Raw genomic sequence first — 22241 nt, 5'->3', positions numbered from 1 at the left:
ATCCCTTGGAATTTCCTGGTAGGAGCAGCTTTTGTTCTAATGAGATAACTCTTTCTTGGAGAGCTCACTACACACACACCTTTTTTTTTCCTGGAAGGGAAGAGGCTCGAGATTAATAATTGATCACCTAAATGATGAAGCCTCCACAAAAATCCCTGAAGTATGAGGTTCAGAGCTTCTAGGTTGGTGAATACACTCACATGCTGGAAGAGGTTCACCCCAAGCCAATGGTCAGAAGCTCCTCTGCTTGGGTAGAGGTCCATTCTGGACCTCACCTGATACATCTCTTTATCTAGCTGTCATCTGTATCCTTTATTATAGAATAAACCAGTTTCCCTAAATTCTTGTGAGCTGTTCTAGCAAATTATCAATCTAGAGGGGCTTGTGGAAACGGATTTACAGCCAGTTGATTAGAAGTATATGTGACAACCTAGGACTTGCAGTTGGTTTCTGGAGTGGGGGCAGTCTTGTGAGACTGAGCCCTTAACTTGTGGGATCTGATGATAATCCTAGGAAGTGTCAGAACTGAACTGAATTGTAGGACACCCAACTGGTATCTACAGAAAATCAGAGAATTGCTTGGTGAAAGAAAACCTACACATCTGGTGTCATAAGTATCGTATGAGTAAAGGAAGAAATGTTTTCCTTTCAGTGGACATAGGTAATGCACTGTTAAATAAACTTACATCCACAGATTAGAATACTAAAACCTGAGGAGGCTCTGTGAAATAGTGATAGAGAAAATTTTCAAGATTAAGAGGTAAAGTTGCATGTGTATTGCATGCTATGCATAGATTATCACTAAAATAACACAAAAAGGGGGAAATGTTGGCTGCCTTGGGAACCGAGGTGGGAGTTCTTATGTACCATCTCATACATCATATACTTTCCATAATGTACTATACTACTGATCTATGTCACACAGGCAAATAAATTTAGAAAATAAAACAAAGTAGAAACATTAAAACACTGCTTGTGATTGCATAACATCTTCAACTCCTTAAAGTACAGGACTAAACACAATCCTAGAAACACATACAGAAAAGGGCTAATCTTAGCATTTGTAGTCGTGTCTTAAACCAAAAATGTTTCTAGTATTAAATAGCTACTACTATATGGAATTGGACTCCATTGCACTAAAAAGGTGATCTAGGAAAGAAATGTGTAACGTTTTTACATTAAAAAACTTATCTGAGGGGCACCTGGGTGGCTCAGTCTGTTAAGAGTCCGACTTTGGCTCAGGTCATGATCTCGCAGTTTGTGAGTTCAAGCCTCACACTGGGCTCTGTGCTGACAGCTTAGAGTCTGCAGTCTGCTTCAGATTCTGTGTCTGCCTCTCTCTTTCCCCGCTCACACGCTCGCTCTCACAAATAAACATAAAAAAAACTGATTTGAAAAATCAAGATTCAATAATGCATTACTCTAATTAAGTGAAAATTTTAATTTCATGTAGATACATTTACAATCACTGGCAAAAAAAGTAAAAGCAGTTAAATGAATTTTCTTTAATATACATTCAGATTGGTTCAATTTCTAGTTGGTGCAGCTAAGATGGTATCACAGGTCTAAAAGATGGAACCCCCCCCCCCAAAAAAAAAAAATAAATAAAAGATGGAATAACCCTTCACAATAAATTGACTTCTAAAGTGTCTATTAGTTGCTAGGTCTCTGTCTCGGAAAGATTGGAAAAGCAAACTCTTCAGTAACTAAAAATCCTTCTTAAGAACCACAATTACTGTTTTACCTGGACCACTGGTTCTCAACCCTGTTATTGAAAACTGGTATGCTTCCAGTTGTGCAGTTCCTAGCATATTGTGGATGTTGAATGCATGAATTAGCTCTTCAATCTCTTAATGAGATATCTTGTTCTAAATTAATAAATTAAAAAGTTTTCTTATTGGAGAACAATTCATACCAAAATGACATACTCTTAGGTATAGTATACTTCTACTCACTTTTAAGTGGGACATAATATTTCATCAAATGGTTACAAGCCATAACTGACTTAACCATATTCTTAACCATAGTCTATTGTTGGATATTTAGCCTGTTTCAATGTATTCTAAAATAAAATTAAAAAGTCAAGAGCTAAGGGGTGCCTGGGTGGCTCAGTTGGTTAAGCATCTGACTTGGGCTCAGGTCATGATCTTACGGCTTGTGAGTTAGAGCCCCGCGTCCGGCTCTGTGCTGACAGCTCAGAGCCTGGAGCCCAGCTTCACACTCTATCTCCCCCTCTCTCTACCTCTCCCCTGCTCATGCTCTGTCTCTCCTTCAAAATAAATAAACATTAAAAAAACCAAAAGTTAAGAGCTAAATAAACATGTAAAAAAGAGGGGGGCACCTGGATGGCTCAGTCAGATAAGCGTCTGACTTCGGCTCAGGTCATGACCCTACGGTTCATGAGTTCAAGCACCACGTCGGGCTCTGTGCTGACAGCTCAGAGCCTGGAGCCTGCTTCAAATTCTGTGTCTCCCTTTCTCCCTGGCCCTCTCCTGCTCACTCTTGGTCTCTCTCTCTCTCTCTCTCACAAAATAAATAAACATCAAAAAAAGTCAAGAGTGCAAAAATAAACTTGTATTTTTAAAATGTTCCTCTAAAGCATGATCAGAGCACAACAAAAAATTAATATCTACCATTAAACCAACGACAAAATTCCAGCACATCAACAACAGTTCACTGATTTATTAGATGAACAAACATATATCCATATAATCAATGAAAACTGTCTGATATATAAAATAATTTAAGAAATGTTGGGAATTAGCAGCACCATCCGTTATTGAAATAGCAAGAAAAACTTCACATATTTTATGCAAACACGAGAAGAGGGTAACTACTTTAAGACCCAATAATGCCACTGAATGTCTGGGATGATTGAGAAGGGCACCTTTTTAGGCAAACACACCTCCTTCTACTCCAAAGATTTGAGGAGTATATCTGATGATTGATGTTTTACAAAAATGCTAATGAAATAAGAGATACTGCATAGTATTTTTTATTAGGACAAGAAGACTAATGCCGGGCTACTTTAAGCATGGCTCAACACTTCTGCTATGAAAAATTTAGTTCTGAATTATGAAATTAGAAATAAAAATAATTTTTAAAAGACACTAGCTGTCTCTAAGAAACATTAAGTGGAACACAGGTCACTATGAAAATACATCACTTTTCCAGTTTGCTTAATAATTTACTTTAAAAAGTTGTGTAGTTTTCATCACAAGTGACTTATACAAATTTCTTAATAAGCATTTTTAAAAGTTTAAATGTATTTCTAAAATCTAATAGATTCTTTTGATTTTTTTTTAATTTTAGCCCTGTTGTTACATTTACTGTGTCAGAATAAGAGACTGAGTTTGTGTGGAGTATACAAATTTACACACATTTTACAGCAACTTATACCCTAACATCTACAAAATTCACATTTATAATACAATACAAGGCCAGGATAAAACTGCCAAATTCCAAAAAGTGAAACTGTATACTATTTTTATTTTGTCCCCCTAAAAAACGTTCAAGTTCTGCACCAACTTCAAAAAGCCCTCTTATATCCTAAGTTTGGGAAAAAAACATTTTCCAGATACATTTCAGCAGACACAAACAGTTTTTCTGTGCTGATGAAGTAAAGGATTTCCCATTTTCTTCTGGCCCCTAAGTCTGCGTCGCATGGTAAGTTTAACAGCGTTCTTTCGCTGTGAGGTGGTGGGGAGGCTTGCAGTCTGAGCACCACTACTTCTACTTAAACAATTTCGTCTATGCTTCTTCATAAGAGGACCAGAGTTGGATTCCTCTAATGTCCTTTTAAAGTTTGCTGGAGGGGTTCTTTCAACTTCTTGGGCTTTCATTTGACCTGGAGTTGACATCTTTAAATTTTTTTGGTCCATGATGGTATTTGTTGAATTGGTAGGTGCAAGGCCAACTGACAGGCTATTATTCAAAGAATCATGTATCCTTAAAGTCAGGGCTTTAGTGCAATTTTCTTCAAGTGGCTCTGGATCTTTTGCGGGTATGACTGCCGCCGGGACATTGCCTCGAGCTATCTCAGTTGGGACTTCTAAATAATTCTCTGAGAAGGCATTACTACGAACAAGGGCAGGTATATGGTCCTTAGAGTTCAGCCGTGGCCATGGGTCCTCCTCCAGTGACTGAAAAACAAGAAAGTAAGCCAGATAAATAATTTATTCTAGAATTCAACTCAACCATTGGGGAGATGAAGAAGTTTCATTAGAGTAAGTGACAAATTTGGTTGGTTTATTTCCTACTTTCCCATTTTTTTCTATATTCTCATTCCTGAATATTTAGTAGTATAGATAATGTAAAGTGTAACATTAAAGCAACAATGTCATAATGCAAACTCATATTGTTGCTTTGTATCTATTTCCCAAACACTAGAGGCTGTTCTGTGACTTGAGAAAAGCAGGACATATGGGAACCTACAGAGCATGGATGGGGCAACTCTCAAAGAAATAAATGAAAATCATATGGAAACTTTCAGATAGTTTTTTAAAAGTTTGACAAGTGATTCAGATATGCATTACTCCTTCAGATATAGTGCTCTACATACACTCAGAATATTTTTCCCATTGGTAGATGATATTTTTCCTATCAAACCCAAATCTTCCACACCACTAATATTTTATAAAATCCTTGGGGCACCTGGGTGGCTCAGTCGGTAGAGTGTCCAACTTCAGCTCAGGTCACGATCTCACAGTTCGTGGGTTCAAGCTCTGCATCAGGCTCTGTGTTGACAGCTCAGAGCCTGGAGCCTGCTTCAGATTCTGTGTCTCCCTCTCTCTGCCCCTCCTCTACTCGTGCTGTCTCTCTCTCTCTCTCTCAAAAATAAACATTAAAAAAAATTTTAAATCCTTGTCTTAATAGTTTCTCAAAAATGGATTTTAAGCATAAATATTATGGCTCCTTCAGGTATGTAACATTTCCCTCAAATCATTACCTCTTTTAAATCAAATCAAGTTTATTAAAATATTAACATATTCTGAAGTAAACCCTTTTATAGAAGGGTAAATGAAAACATATTATTTTCCTGATATAAAATCCCTTAGAAATAAACACCTTTCAGAAAGTGCTATATAAAAGTATACTTCTAAAAAGAATGTTTTATGTTTCTAGAATTAAAAAGAAAAGGGAAATTTAAGCCATCTGAAAGCATTTCAATCAAACCAAATCAAAATATAATGACTTTAGGTCAAATGGAGACTGGAGATGAGAAACCCTAGTTCCTAATTTGGTACTGCCTCAATTAGACTGCTGCTGTTTTTATCGTTGTTGTTTTAACTAAGAAAATACTCTTTCCTTCTGCAGTCATTGGTTCATTTATTTTATATTGCATAGTTTATTGAAAGCCCAGTTCTTATCTGTTTTAACACTGACTAGATGTTGGGCAGCAATCTTATTTCCAAGTGCCACTGTCAAGAAAGGACAACGGAACAGTCTTCATTCCAGGATATTTACATATGACTTTCAATAATATCAACAAGAGTTGTAGGTGAGTTTATCCTTCTGCATTAGTTGATTCCAATGCCTACTGTGGTCACAAGCATGTTCTGGATAATCACAGAAAACTGTATCTACTCATAAGAAATTATTGACCTCGAGTTTGTCCTGCTTTTAATACGGAAAAAGGATTTACAACAAGACAAGGCAGACAGAAGGATTCCTACTAACCAAACAATCACATCACTAATTTAGGCCTAAGAAAGAAGGTAATAGTCAAGCCATTGATAGGAATAGAATATACTGCTCCAGTTTGTAAAACAACGTTACACATTTTAACACAATTTACTGTAATTTCTGGTGTGCTGGGTCTTTTTAAATTCACAGATTATTATTCTGACACTACAGGAGTGCTGGCTTTTCTTCCCCCACTTTCTCCTTGAACTTTTCCTTTTTATTCTCTTTTTATTGGCATTCTGTGGGAATACGTTGCATCTGTCAGCACAGGCAACTGCTTAGAGTTCTCACACTCATCCCAGATTAATTAGTTGTTTTACTAGACCTTTTTACATATTCATAAAACGTATGTGATATTGAGATTACCTCCTAAAAATACATACTTTACAAGTTTCACTACTTCAGAGATCAACTTCCTCGCTCCATCTACCTTACAATCCAACAATATTAAACAACTAATTGAAAATTGTGTGGAGAACTCAACTGAAACCAAATGTTAATTTTCTGAAACAACTCCCTTCCCTATTCCTCCTTCCTATAGCTCTTGGCTTATTAAAAAAAAAAAAAAAAGGTAAATTTAGTTTTGCCCTAAAGAAAGGATGGAGAAAGAAACGTGTGCCAGAGTAATATATCACTTAAACAAAGTATTTCTACCATATCTATTCCAAAACAAAGATATAACTAGTGGTATACCTTAGAATCCATACCCAAATTCACATGTCTATAGATAGATAAACCTACACTCAAATGCCTAGTCCAAATGTTGGACAGTTTGTTTTTTATTTCCTTATTTTTAATTTACATATAAGTTAGTTAGCACATGGTGCAATAATGATTTCGGAAGTAGAATCCAGTGCTCATCCCAACAAATGTCTTCCTTAATGTCCCTTGCCCATTTACCCCACCCCCCCATAATCCCTCCAGCAATCCTCAGCTTGTTCTCTATATTTAAGAGTCTCTTACATTTTGTCCCCCTCCCTGTTTTTATATTATTTTTGCTTCCCTTTCCTTATGTTCATCTGTTTTGTGACTTAAATTTAAATGTGGGAAAGTCTTAAAAACCAAATTGACCAAAATGTCATTATATTTATCTAGATGCTACTAAACATGGGATTATTTTAACAAGGAAATAAATCAGAGACAATGTACTTATGGTTGCCAATTAAGATAAAACATAATTTCTTGGGAAGAAATTTGCCTTTACTTACTTGTTAGGTCAGAGCCAACAACATAATTATTCTGAATGGCTCCAAATATTTTCCTCTATTTGGGTGGGGCCAATTGGTTAACAAGTAACTATGCCTAAATATAAGTTAGTGTATACATAAATCTCCTTATCTTTATTTTAGTATTAGATCATTATTTCGTTAGAATCATTATTTTCCTAGATCCTTATATCTCTAGATCATTTCTAAAATTCTAGAAATAATTTTTGAAACATATGTACAATTTTTACTAATGCCAATCAGCAGGCTGCAATAATTTTTATGTGAAATCAATATTAAGAATATTTATTCTGGCAATCCCTATCAAAATCCCAACACAAGCATTCTTCACAGAGCTAGAACAAACAATCCTAAAAATTGTATGGAACCAGAAAAGACCCCAAATAGCCAAAGCAATCTTGAAAAAGAAAACCGAAGCTGGAGGCATCACCATCCCAGACTTCAAGATGTATTACAAAGCTGTAATCATCAAGACAGTATGGTACTGGCAAAAGAACAGACACTCAGATCAATGGAACAGAATAGAGAACCCAAAAAAGGACCCACAAATGTATGGCCAACTAATCTTTGACAAAGCAGGAAAGAATATCCAATGGAATAAAGACAGTCTCTTCAGCAAGTGATGCTGGGAAAACTGGACAGCGACATGCAGAAAAATGAACCTGGATCACTTTCTTATACCATATAACAAAAAGAAACTCAAAATGGATGAAAGACCTAAATGTAAGACAGGAAGCCACCAAAATCCTTGAGGAGAAAGCAGGCAAAAACCTCTTTGACCTTGGCCATAGCAACTTCTTGCTTGACACATCTCCAAAGGCAAGGGAATTAAAAGCAAAAATGAACTACTGGGACCTCATCAAAATAAAAAGCTTCTGCACAGCGAAGGAAACAATTATCAAAACTAAAAGGCAACTGACGGAATGGGAGAAGATATTTGCAAATGACATATCAGATAAAGGGTTAGTATCCAAAATCTATAAAGAACTTATCAAACTCAACACCCAAAAAAACCAAACAATGCAGTGAAGAGATGGGCAAAGACATGAATAGACACTTCTCCAAAGAAGACATTCACATGGTTGACACATGAAAAAATGCTCACATCACTCATCATCAGGGAAATATAAATCAAAACCACAATGAGATACCACCTCACACCTGTCAGGATGGCTAACATTAACAACTCAGGCAACAACAGATGTTGGCAAGGATGCAGAGAAATCTCTTGCACTGCTGGTGGGAATGCAAACTGATGCAGCCACTCTGGAAAACAGTATGGAGGTTCCTCAAAAAATTTAAAATAGAACTACCCTACAACCCAGCAATTGCACTACTACATATTTACCCAAGGGATACAGGTATGCTGTTTTGAAGGGGCACATGCACCCCGATGTTTATAACAGCACTATTGACAACAGCCAAAGTATGGAAAGAGCCCAAATGTCCATCGACAGATGAACGGATAAAGAAGATATGGTGTGTGTATGAATGGATAAAGAAGATATGGTGTATACACAGGCACCCCATAAGAGACTCTTAAATATAGAGAACAGAGGGTTGTTGGAGGGGTTGTGGGAGGTGGGATGGGCTACTCCTGAAATCATTGTTGCACTATATGCTAACTTGGATATAAATTAAACAATAAATAAATTAATAAATTTAAAAAAAGAGAGTATTTATTTTGGATGCCTGGGTGGCTCAGTCAGTTGAGCATCCGACTTCAGCTCAGGTTATGATCTCATAGTTTGTGGGTTCTAGCCCCATGTCGGGCTCTGTGCTGACAGCTCGGCACCTGGAGCCTGCTTCAGATTCTCTGTTTCCCTCTCTCTGCCCCTCCCCTGCTTACAATGTCTCTTTCTCTCAAAAATAAATAAACATTAAAGAAAAAAAATTTTTTTAAGAATATTTATTTATTCCTTGGGGCACCCAGGTGGCTCATTTGGGTAAATGTCCAACTTTGGCTCAGGTCATTATCTCATGGTTCATGACTTGGAGCCCTGTATCAGGCTCTACACTGACAGTGCAGAGAGGGCCTGGGATTCCCTCTTCCCCTCTCTGCCCCTCCCCCACTTGGTCACGTGTTTGTTTGCGCTCTCTCTTTCAAAATAAATTAACTTAAAAAGTAATAATATTTATTCCTATCACAGTCTATGTCCCCTTACCCTTTATCTCCATTCTAATGCTTCCTTCTTTATTCTGCCTAAAGGTCAGTGATTCAAATACAAATAAATACATTAGGGAACACGAAAGTAATGAATACATTCAAACTGAGGAATAGACAAATACTCAAATGAACATAAGCTCCTTCACAACTCTCAAAAAGAGAAAGGAGATTTTAAAAGGTTTCAATCCGCACTATTATTCAAAAGTTTTCAAAGAAAAGAAAGCTTTGACAAGAAATTCTTCTAAGAATATAAGTATAAAATATTAATTTGTCAGTTTCTAAATGAAGAGTCAATGCAAGGAAAACTAAGTTGCCACCTGTATGTGAAGTAAAAGAAAGCACTAAAAGTAAACTTCCAAGTACTGAGCATAGGATCACAATACCAAAATCAATCAAATTTTTTGTACTGTGTAGCTCTGAATACCTTAAAAAACTGCCGAATACATAACATAAAATTCTACTGTATTTCCTATTTTAATGGTCAGTCTTCTGAAAAGCACATTCTCAGAAGGCCCAAGTATAACAAAGTAGTTATCAATACTACTAATTTTTAGTAGGAAAATACTGGGATGAAATCAGAAAAAAAGGAAATATGGTACCACTTAAATTTGTTTCATAGCCTATCTTAAACTCATTCAATATTAACATGAGTAAGAAGAGGAATAATGTTTCTTATCCATGTTATCAGACAACAAGTTCTAAGGTCTGATATCCTAAGGTCCACTTCAATCTTGAGTCTGTACGATCTAATCCAAACTGTTTTATCTCTCAGTCTTATTATCTATACGACGGAATAACAACTGCACTATTTACCTATTTGGGTTATGAGGTTCAAATGAAATATATATGAAAGTACTTCACAAACTTTTAAATGCTTACACAAATGTTCATAGTATTAGAAGAGGATCATTAGAATATTATTAATCTACATCACCTTTCTATTAGGTGCTGTACACATAGCTAGCATTCAGAATAGCACTGATGTGAAGATGAATCAATGACAATAAGTTACATGACAAAGATCTATCACTTTCTTGAACCTCATTCAAATCCAAAATCCTTTTCTATGAAGAATCTGAAAACTTTTCAGGCAACACCAACCAAAGAAATTCTATTTATTAAAACAACTTAAATACCATTTAAGAGAATTACATACCTTGACTGGTGGTGTAGAACATGGAGAAGGAGTCATCACGCAGGTTTCTTGACTATTATAGGAAGGACTATCCGTCAGGTTCAGATAGAGCTCATCTTCATTGGTGAAATTTCCCTGACTGTCCACTCCTGGAGAAATGCAGATCACTATAGCACTAGTATTATCTGCTCGAAGCATACGCTGCCTCCAGCGGCCTAGTGCTCGATTCACAAGCATTTTGGCACAAGACTGTCCATGCTCACCCTATATTTAAAAGAACAAGAAGAAAGAAAGTTCACAACTCAGATTTAGTTGCCACTATATCTGTTATCAAATTTAAAGGTGTGTGTGTGGGTTTTTTTTAATGTTTATTTATTTTTGAGAGAGAGAGACAGAGCGTGAGTGGGGGATGGTCAGACAGAGAGGGAGACACAGAATCCAAAGCAGGCTCCAGGCTCTGAGCTGTCAGCACAGAGCCCGACACGCGGCTCGAACTCACAAACTGTGAAATCATAACCTGAGCTGAAGTCGGCTGCTCAACCAACTGAACCACCCAGGCGCCCCTGTTTTATCAAATTTAAAATGAGGTATTCATATGGCTTAAATTAAATCTCCAAAATTTCAAACATTATCCACAGTCCCCATAACTATGTTAAAATAGTATTGCTCTAAATTTTTTAAAGTAATAAAACAAGGCCTTATCCTGTGGTTAAATTTCACCTGTGTTTTTTTCTTTTTGGTAGCAAGAAACTTACGTCTTCACTGTAATTTTAATTAGGAAAAGCTATATAGAAGTTATCTAAAATGGGAAGTAACATCAAATTATTACAGATAAATAATTCACAAATGAGATAATCAGGCATGGTAAAAAAAAAAAGAAACACAAACAAACAAACAAAAAACACATAGTTCAAACTCATGTTGTTTAAAGGTCAACTGTACATAAAAATGATGCCACTGATATGAGAAAAAAAACAATACAGTAAGTGGCTATGGTATGGAGATCACCACATACAAACAGAAAGCGTAAAAAAAAAAAACAAAACTCCAAATGATCTCATGTTATGCAAATAAATGTGGCTTGGAATAAAACTTTTAGTATCATACACAGATTCAATACATGTATTCAATAATTACTAAGTTTCAAAGAACAGAAATGAAAACGATTTTCTTCCACCATACACTCTTACTAGGTGATCTCATAAGTTGTCACAGCTTTACCTAACTCTTAATACTCAAATTTGTATTTGAGAGGCTTCTCTCTCAAATATTTCTGCCTAATGAAAATACCTATCTAAATTAACCACAAGCACCTCCAATTCAACATGCCTACATCTGAATTAATTATCACCCTTCTACCCCAGAATAATGTGTTTCTTCTTGATAATAGCTATCACCAGTCAAAAATTTGGGCATCACCACATTCGTCCTCCTTAAAAACCCAAATTCTATCAATTCTACCACTCATGAATTTCTTTTGTTATTGTGTATATATGGATTTGTTGTTTTTTACCACTGTTACCCTATATCAAGCTTGCAAAATTTCTCATTTGGAATATAACAGTAGCCTCCAAAAGGAAGCCTAATAGATCCATTGCTAAAAATCAAATCAGGGGCACCTGGGCAGCTCAGTCAGTTAAGCATCCAAGTCTTGGTTTCTGCTCAGCTCATGATCTCATGGTTAGTGGGTTCTGGCTCTGTGTCAGGCTCTGTGCTATCAGCACGAAGCCTGCTTGGGATTCTCTCTCTCCCTCTCTCTGCCTCTCGTGTTCTCTTTCTCTCTCTCAAAATAAATAAACTTAAAAAAAAAAAATAAAAAATTAATGAGGTTTCATAGGCCCTTAAGTCTTAAGGCTATTCATAAAAGTCTATGGTTGTGTGTTTTGTTATCTAGTTTCATTTATTTATATCCTGTCTCCTCCTGATGAGTTGCAAAGTCTGTTTTACTAATTCTAGAGCCAGGCAAATGCAAAAATCTACACAAAGTGAACATCCTTAGTTCATATTCAAGACTCCTGACCAACGTACTAAAACAATGTACAGGTCATAATATCAAATTATTGAGTCACTTCTCACCATCAAGTATTTTTTCTCCTCTTGGTCCTGGCACATTGAGATGGCATCCTGCGGTGGGATCATATTCCAAAGTCCATCACTCCCCAAGATAATGTACTTGTGCTTTTGGGGGTCAAGAGTGTGGACACTTGTGTCTGGTTCAGGTGATACCACAAACTCACCACTGAAGAAATCATAGCTCCACAAATCACCTGGGGGTGGGGGGCAGAAGTAAGAAGCAAGAAGTATTATTTCCAAGCTAGTAATATCATGTCAACAGATTAAAGGAGAAAATCTACATATTCATCTCAACAGATGTAGAAAAGTATTTGATAACATTCAAAGTCTACACATGATTTAAAACACACACACACACACACACACACACACACACACACACAACTTCTTAAGCAAACTAGAAATAAAAGACAACTCCCTTAACATGATAAAAGTTCTTTTCTAACACTATACTGAAGGTCCCTCCCTGCATAGTAAGTTTAAACAATTAAAATCAGATATATAAACTGGAAAGGAGAAAATAAACTACCATTTGTTTCAGATAATTTTATTTCTACATGGGAAATCAAAACCAAATCAGATAAATTATCAGAAAAGGAACATTTAGAAAGGTTGTTAAATACAAACCCAGTTTATAAAAGTGAACTGTATTTCTAGACAATAGTAAGAAATAGTAAATATAAATTTAAACAATTTATTTATAAGTTAACCAAATGTAAATATCTGGAAATAAATTTAACAAAAGTTGTGCAAGTCTTTTATGGACAAAATTATACAATTAGATTACAAAACATTAAAAAGACTATCTAAATAAATGGAGAAATAAACTATTTCAAAGGAAGACTTAATACTTTAAAGATGTTAATTCTCCCAAAAATAGCTTTAAAAGCTTTAAAAGTCAATGTAATTCCAAGCAAAACCCCTAAAGAATTTTTGTAGAATGACAAGCTTATTTTTAAAATGGACAGGGAAGAACAAGGGCCAAGATTAACCAAGACAAGTGTGAAGAAAAGATAAAAGACAGAACTTGCTCAACAACTAGGAGTCTTAGTTGCTATCTGAAAACCCCTGCTCACCCGTAGGGTCAAGAAAGGATCTAGTCAAAACTTACAGAATAAATGTCAGTCACTTGGAAGAAAATTCTAGAAATAAAAATGAGCATTTTTATGTTCTTAAACTACCACATGACCAGTCTTTGGAGATTAATAGTTCACCCTTTCAGTGAGTGAGGAAAAGAAGTCCTCATACAGTTACCCTCCTTCTTGATTAGCTCTCTATGAAACAATACCTAAACTCCTACCTTTCAGACGTATTAGTACAAACCTCAAAATGTGCAACTTAAGAACTTTTAGTTGACTCAGGCCATCAAAAACATTTTTACAAGTGAGATAGAAAAAACATTTTACAGAAACCATTTATTCTTCTGTGATACATAATACAAAATAAGTGGAACAATGTAACTTTTCTTTTGCTCCCCAAAACTGGGGGAAGAGTAGAAAGAAAGGAGAAAACATTAATCTCTGACTCTTTTGTTTATAGTGAAATGTACTCTGAGTAAAGACCTAAATTAAAAGCAAAAGGTTTTCAGACAAGAAGGTGGTTTTTGCACTTTCACCATGTCTGACTTCTTTTTAAAAAAGAGGAAGCTCCTGGTCCTTTCTCTTCCTTACTTAAGCCTCCCTATTACCACCCAGCAGAAGTATCGGCCAATTCAAACATGCTCAGAGTCTAAGGAAAAAATAATTCATATCAATTACTCCACTCTAAAAGAGCAAAATTCATTGCTAAACCAGCCCCTTGAAAGAGAAAGGGGCAATTCAGTCTTCAGAGTAGCAACAGAGTGCACAGACGGGAACCTGACTGGCTCAGTTGGTAGAGCATGCAACTCCTGACCTTGGGGTTGTGGGTTTAAGCCCCATGCTGGGCTTAGAGATTACCTAAAAATAAAATCTTTAAAAACAAACAAACAAAAAAGAACACACGGGACCACTAAAAGCTAATTATAATCCAGGTCGACTCACAAAGACACATTTAGTTCTTTATGTTAACAAAACAAAGTTCTTTGGCTGATGAAACTTAAAATGAGCATGGAAACAGTTCAGATAAATATTAATATAGCAAGTACAGAATTCATAAGTGATGCTAAAAGCTTTCAAAAGCAGTTTTTCCTCATTATTTGGAATTACTATTGCCATTCCAAGTAAGAACATATGTCTAAATTTAAAATCTATGTAAAAAAAAGAAATTCCAATTTTCAATATAATGCAGATTACATGACCTTTAAAAAGGGCCACAATTTCTCATGTATAAACTAGTATTAATACCTTTATAAATTTAAAAATATTTTTAAATAAGTAATTTTTTCACTTAAGAGGCACAGTGTGTCAGTTTCTCCCATCATTGGCAATGCCAACCTGAACCATTTGGTTCAAATGCTATCAACCACAACTGTACAGGTGCCCTTTTCATTTTGTAATTGATATGTAATCCAAAGAGTGATAGCTTTGAGTCTGTGTGAAATATCCTCTTGTCCACCAAAATATGCCATGTTTTAGCATTCATTAATGATTCTTAGCCCCCTATGTTTAACTGTATGTTTAACTTTAACTCTCTATAATTAACTGTTACTATGATGGTTGTAAACTGTTGACAGAATAAGAACATTCTTAAATTACACTTTTTGTTGTGTTTTCTGAAGAAGAGTTTCCCATTCTCCTCTACTTGTTTATAATCTTTTTAGTATCTTTATAAACTTATGGATTCTTTTTACTTCAATATGCTATAAATTACTCCTGTCATTATTTGTTTTGATGCTCAAGTTGCTTTAAATTTGCCAGTAAAAGTCCTTGGAGTGTTTGTTAATTTTTAACAAACTCATTACGTGAGTTGTATTCATAGCCAGACTTAAGAATATATGATATAGCCACAGTTCCCTTATGTTACCAATTCAGAGAATTTACATGGCTTTACCTGAGATCAAATGAATGAGGATTAGAATTGGCCCTTGAACTAATTGTTTCTATCACTGACCTACAGTTTGTACACCAAAATAGGATCACAGAGTATCATTCCTGTACATTCTAAAGGAAGGGACCTTGGGCACTGGGGCAGATGTAGTTGGTTGCCTGCTTGTTGGCTGTTTCCTTTTTGTCTTCAGTAGAGGCACTGGAGGGACCCCAGAGGAGAAAGAGGTCTTCCTTCTGGTTTCAGTATGTTTTCTGCTTTCTTCTGTGGCACATGGCAGCCCAGTGCACAGGACACAGTGGTCCTCACCCCTAGTGAATTTCAACATTCCTCTCCCTACCCTCTTTGGGTGGCTTCCCATGGAGAGCTCCCAAACAACTTTTGCCTCACTTAATCCATTCTTAAAACTGCAACCCAAATCATCCTTTTAAAACTCAAATTTAACATGGTGGTATGGGGCGCCTGAGTGGCTCAGTCAGTTAAGTGTTCCACTTTGGCTTAGGTTATGATCTCACAGTTCATGGGTTCAAACCCCACATCAGGCTCTGTGCTGACAACTCAGACCCTGGAGCCTGCTTCAGATTCTGTGTCTCCCTCCGTCTCTCTCTCTGCCCCTCCTCCACTAGTGCTCTCTCTCTTTCAAAAATAAATAAATGTTAAAAGAAAAAGTTAAAGAAGAAAAAGATGGATGGTGGTGATGGTTGCACAACATTGTAAATGTACTTAACACTACCACTGAATGGCACACTTAAAATGGTTAAGATGGGGGGCACCTGGGTGGCTCAGTCAGTTAAGTGGTTGACTCTTGATTTGGTCTCAGGTCATGATCTCACAGGTTCATAGAATCAAGCCCCCCCTTGGGCTCTGCACTGACAGCGCAGAGTCTGCTTGGGATTCTCTTCCTCAAGATAAACATATATTAAAAACAATAATGATAAAATAAAATGGTTAAGATGGCAAAACTGTATATGTATTTGCCATAATTGAAAACACACACACAAATCGAGTTGTTTCCCACTTCTACTCTGCAACAGTTTATTCGTATTCTTAAGACACAACTCTTAACCACAGTCTAAAAGCATGAAATATTTTCTCATTTTATCTGTGCCTCTTATTTCTGTATCAATCTCTGTTCTAGCTACACTGGCCTTTGTCAGAGCTCCTTATATTCACCAGCCTTCCTCCCATCACAGAGTTGTTCGTAAATGCAGTTCCTATGCCTAGAACACACATTCTTCCACTTTTAACATCAAGTAATTGTTAGACTTAAATATCTCTTGCTTCTCCAGCTAGTAAAATACCATTTTATTTTATTTAAATGTTTTATTTATTTTTGAGAGAGAGAGCACGTGTGCAAGCGGAGAGAGTGAAGGGGGGGAGGGGACAGAGGACCTCAAGTGGGCTCTGCGCTGACAGCAGCGAGCCTCATAATGAACCGTGAGATCACAACCTGAGCCAAAGTCAGATGCTCAACCAACTGAGCCACCTAGGCGCCCCTAAAATACCCTTATTTTAAGTTCTTATTAACATGCATACAAATATTTAGAGATGTAATTTTTCAGTCCTTTTTGTGATCTGATGAATGCCTCTCCCCTTCTCTAAACTGTAAGATTCCATGAGGACAAAGGCCAACCACATGCTTGACACATACTGTAATCAGTATCTGTTCAATGAATAAATGATTTGCAAGATTCACATGCAATTCCATGAGGCAGCCACAAGAAGGCACCTTTGTCACATCTGTACTCAAGTAACTATAATCCTAATGAGTGCCTAAAAACGATACCAATTTCTGCTAAGCAAACTTCCCTCTTTCCCAAAAAGCTAGAAGAAAAATGGCCACATGCCATAAGAATGGTGCTAAATACGATAATTTAATTTACTATGAGCCAATAAGTATTATCATGCAACATGTTAAACTATTAATTTTTTTAATTAAAAAAATTTTAGCAGGGGTGGGGAGAGACGGAAAGAGTACACACATCCACATGTGTGCGGGGGAGGGACGGAGGGAGAGAGAGAATCTTAAGCGGGGTCCACGCTCAGCACGGAACAAGACACAGGACTCAATCTCATAACCATTAGATCATGATCTGAGCTGAAACTAACAGTGGGACACTTAGCCAACTGAGCCACTCAGGTGTACCCCATCAACAGTATTTAAAATACTATCTATGCCACTGACTCCCAAATTGCTATCTCCAGCCTGGACCTCACCTACTGCCAATTTTCATGAAGTCAACTACATGAAGTCAACTGGACATCAGTGGTTTTATGTCTGATAAGCACCTCAAACTAACTTGTTAAAAACAGAACTCCTGACCTCCTTTTGCAACTGATGTTTCAGTATTTGCTATGTGGTTAATAGCTGCTCAGTTAAAAAAAAAAATCATTAATAAGGCTATCTGCATTCATTGTTCCTTCTGCCTAATAAATTCTCTTGCCCCAGAAGACACCCATAGGTCTCAATGCCTCATCTCTTGATTCAAATGTCATTTTTTTCAGATCTCCTCTGAGTATTCCATTTAAAATTACACCCCTACTTCCCACAACATTCCCTGCTTTATTTTTCATGATAGCACCTTTCACTACATAACACAATACATAGTCTACTTATTATTTCTTTATTGTCTGTTTTCTCCTATTAGAAGGTAAGTTCCATGAGTCCAGGAATTTTTTATTGTTTTGTTCATTGTGGAATCCCTAGAACCTAGAAGAGTACCTGGCACATAATAGACATTTAATAGATATTTGGTAAATAAATCAACAAAGATTCATTTATGAGTCATGAAGAAGTGGGAACTCTGTGTGGTTTTAAAATATGTGCACAAATTCATTATACTTCGTAAGAAGCACAGCTTAATTCTGCTCAGAAGAAAAATCGACTAGATTTTCTAGTCTAGTCTAAGAGGAAGTGATGATGTGTCGCTTTTGACACTAGACCATAAAAACACATTATGGTTGTTGCACCTTGCTCTCTTGCATCACTTGATCAGGGGAAGCCAGCTGCATCAAGGAGCCCTACAGAGAAGCGCACAGGACAAGGAACTGAGGCCTACTTCCAACAGCCAAGTATGTAAGGCATCCTAGAAGTGAATACTCCAACCCCATTCTGGCTTTCAGATGATACCCATAGGTGATATCGTGATTACAACTACATGCGAGACCCTGAGCCAGAATCACTCCCAGGTTCTGAGCCACAGGAACCATATGAAATAATAAATGTTTTAAACTAAGTTTGAGAATATTCTGTCAGATAGCAAGAGATAACTAATTCAGTTACTCACTCTGGGGAGATATTAAGATCTAACAACATTAAAAATGTACTTATCTATGAACTGAGTTTTCCAACTGGTATCCCTTGAATGGATTGAGTATGACCATGTGTTAGCAGGATGGGACCTGAGTGGCTAGAGCCTTTAGGCCAGTTACCTCCAGCCTGAAGTAGCCTCCTTCACTTACTGAAGAAATATTATCATACTGTATGTGTATGTCATAGTATTTAAAAAAAAATTTTTAATGTTTACTTATTGAGAGGGATAGATATTGAGAGAGACAGAGCATGAGCAGGGGAGGAAGAGAGAGGGAGGCACAGAATCCAAAGCAGCATGGGGCTCAAACTCACAAACTGGGAGATTATGACCTGAGCTGAAGTTGAACGCTTAACTGACTGAGTCACTCAGGTGCCCCTGATGTGGTGTTTTAAAAGTAGGGGGCGCCTGAGTGAATCAGTTAAGTGTCTGACTTTGGCTCAGGTCATGAACTCACAGTTTCATGAGTTCAAGCCTTGCATCAGGCTCTGTGCTGACAGCTCAGAGCCTGAACCCTGTTTTAGATTCTGTGTCTCCCTCTCTCTCTGTTGTTCCCCCACTCGCACTCTCTCTCTCTCTGTCTCAAAAATAAATACAGATTAAAAGTTGGTAAGTAATGTACTATGACCCAGCAATTCCACTTCTAATTTATATGCCTTAAAGAAATCTCATAGGTGTATATATTCATAGCAGCATTTTTCAAAGTAGCAAATGCATAGGTATAACCTAACTGTCCAATCAGGGTGTGGAAGAAGAAAATACAGTTTCATAGTGAGACTGAACATCTAATAGTCAACAATTAAAACTACATTTATAAAGATGAATAAATCTCAAAAACAACACACAGTGAAAATAGCAAGTTAAAAAAAGGTGTTTTGACTATGATAGAAAGCTAATCCAAAGATCAACATTTATTTATTTGTTTAACTTATTTATTTTAAATAAAGGCAGACTGCCACATGCAGACCTCATTTGGATGTGTCTGGAGTCTTGGAAGCTTGACACTACCCTATGTTCTCCTATCAGTGGACCTCGAGAGCTTGTTTGGAGACTCTAGCTGGGGAGCACAGCTACTAATATACGCTTAACCGAAGAAGGGTCCTCCTCTATCAGGGAAGGTCATCCTCATCAACCAAGTATGCAGCTTCAGGAGGGATGCACATGGAGCAGTGAGGGAGGAAGGGGACACCCACCTAGCCAGCCAGATCAGTCAAATCAACCCTGGCAATCAATGGGTTGACAGATGTCACAGCCAGATCGCCCTCACATCCCAAAGATCAACAATTTGAAAAATATTACCATGGACTCTCAAAACTATAAGAGATCCTCAAAGTCTTATATTCTCTAACTTCCTATCCACTGTAGAAATCTATGCTAACCACAGTGGGTAGCCATTTAGCCATGTGAACACTTCATGGAACACTTCGTGGTTCGTGGGTTTGAGCCCCACATTGGGCTCTCTACTGTCAGCACAGAGCCTGCTTTGGATTCTCTGTTCCCCTCTATCTGCCCCTCCTTTGCTTGTGGTCTCTCTTAAAGAAAAAAAAAAATCTCTCCAAATACACCAATCAATACTTTTTGTATTGACTATACATTCTGTAAGAAGCTCATTGAATGCTATTACTCAGTCTCCATCTCCCCACCCTCACTATCCCAATAAAGAACAAAGATGTAATATAGAAATTTGACCTGGTAGCAGTTAATAAGAAAAACATCTAAAGACTGGAGCTATTTGAATAAAACAAATGTGGTATGATTACTAAAAGCTAATGACAGGATTCCAGGACACTTATTAGTAGAAGTACAACACTCAGGTAGCAGGAACTAAATATTTCCATTATACTTCAAATTGGTCACACCACATCTTGTAGAGTGTCCTCAATTCTGGAACATTTACTGAAGGAAACATCTAGAGGAATATGATAAGAATAATGAAGAGACTGAAATTAGCCTAGAGGAAAGACTAGAGAAACATGCTAGGCAATTTTGAATAGGTAAAATGATGGTCATTAGGCAAAAGGCAAAATAAATATACTGCTTTGTTTTTGTTTCAGCACACATAACTAGAGCCAACATCTGAAAGATTCATGGAGGCAGATTTTAACTGACAATTATGCAAGTGTTTATACTATGAAATATTAGGATTTACTGAAGATATTCAAGCATGGGCTGAATTATTTCTTGTCTGAATTGCTCTAGAGATATCTCTGAACAGAAGAATATGTGAAACAGAAAAACCAGTTAGTTTTCTTGGTCTTTCTGCTCCTTCTTTTCCACTACACAATCACTAATGGGTTTCAAGGCTTAAAATGCTTGGCACATATACTTCATATATACATAATAACTTGGCATCTACTCTTTAAAAAATGTTTATTTATTTTTGTGAAGAGAATGTGAGCAGGGGAGGGGCAGAGAGGGAGGGAGAGAATCCCAAGCAGGCTCCGAGCTGCCAGCCCAAAGCCAGATGCAGGGCTTGATCTCATGACTGTGAAATCACGACCTGAGCTGAAATAAAGAGTTGACACTCAACCGACTGAACCACCCAGGCACCCCAGAATCTAAACTGAAGGTTCACTTTACTTTTTGAACCTGAAGTGAGACCCTGCCCTCAGTCCAGTGAATTGCCCCATAAAAAAACCCTCTATTCTTTAGTAATATTAATTCTCTACCAATTATCACCTTCCTCCCTCTTTTTCCTTGCTAAGAATTGAAGGATCTCTTACATCACATGCTTATACTATGACATGAACAACCTGGGTAACTAAGATAGCATTCTAGTTCTGCAAAAATCTACAAAATATGTAAAGTGCCTATATACTGCTACAAGCCCCTAAATAGTACCCTTGTCTCTAATTTTATTACCCTATAATTTTAGCCATTATAGCAGCCAAAACGACCCTTTAAAAACAAACTGGATAGTACCATCAACAATAGCCAAATTATGGAAAGAGCCCAAATGTCCATCAGCTGATGAATGAGTTAAGAAGATGTGGTATATATATATATATATATATATATATATATATACACATACACAATGGAATATTACTCAGTGACCAAATGAAATCTTGCCATTTGCAACAACGTGGATGGAACTAGAATGTATTATCCTAAGCAAAATACGTCAGTCAGAGAGATAAATATCCTAAGATTTCACTCATATATGTGGAATTTAAGAAATAAAACAGATGAGCATATGGGAAGAGAAGGAAAAATAAGATAAAAACAGAGAGGGAGGCAAACCATAAGAGACTCTTAAATACACACAAACTGAGGACTGCTGGAGGGGGTATCTGGTGAGGGGATGAACTAAATGGGTGATGGGCATTAAGGAGGACACTTGTTGGGATGAGCACTGCATGTTATTTTTAAGTGATGAATCACTAAACTGTACTCCTGAAACCACTATTACACTATACGTTAACTACTTGGATTTAAATAAAATTAAATGAATAAAATAATAAAAAAATAAAATAAAAAACTGAATCAGTCCGTCCTACTTCGATAAGCAGTAACAACAGCTAACATTTATAGAGTGCTTATGATGTGCCAGACACTATTTTAAGCACTTTAAATATATTGTCATCCAATCCTCACAAAAGAATGAGGCAGGTACCATCATTAACCCCATTTACAGCTGAAAAAACTGTACCCCATTAAGTAATTTACATATAATAAGT

At 36.8% G+C, this 22241-nt stretch overlaps 1 protein-coding gene across 1 annotated transcript in view; it reads right to left on the bottom strand.

Annotated features, from left to right (window-relative positions):
• Positions 1–2662: 2662 nt before the first annotated feature.
• Positions 2663–22241, bottom strand: part of PPM1D (protein phosphatase, Mg2+/Mn2+ dependent 1D) — a 46928-nt gene continuing 27349 nt past the window's right edge. The window contains exons 4-6 of the mRNA XM_042914937.1: positions 12290–12480; positions 10235–10477; positions 2663–4142 (exon numbers count right to left, since the gene is read on the bottom strand). Coding sequence (XP_042770871.1) covers positions 3585–4142; positions 10235–10477; positions 12290–12480 — 992 coding nt within the window. The 3' untranslated portion in view covers positions 2663–3584. The remainder of the gene's footprint in view (positions 4143–10234; positions 10478–12289; positions 12481–22241) is intronic.

This window comes from Panthera leo, chromosome E1 (assembly GCF_018350215.1).
Source record: "Panthera leo isolate Ple1 chromosome E1, P.leo_Ple1_pat1.1, whole genome shotgun sequence".
Taxonomy (NCBI): domain Eukaryota; kingdom Metazoa; phylum Chordata; class Mammalia; order Carnivora; family Felidae; genus Panthera; species Panthera leo.
Note: the sequence above shows the minus strand (reverse complement) of the source record. Positions and strands in the feature narration are given on the sequence as shown.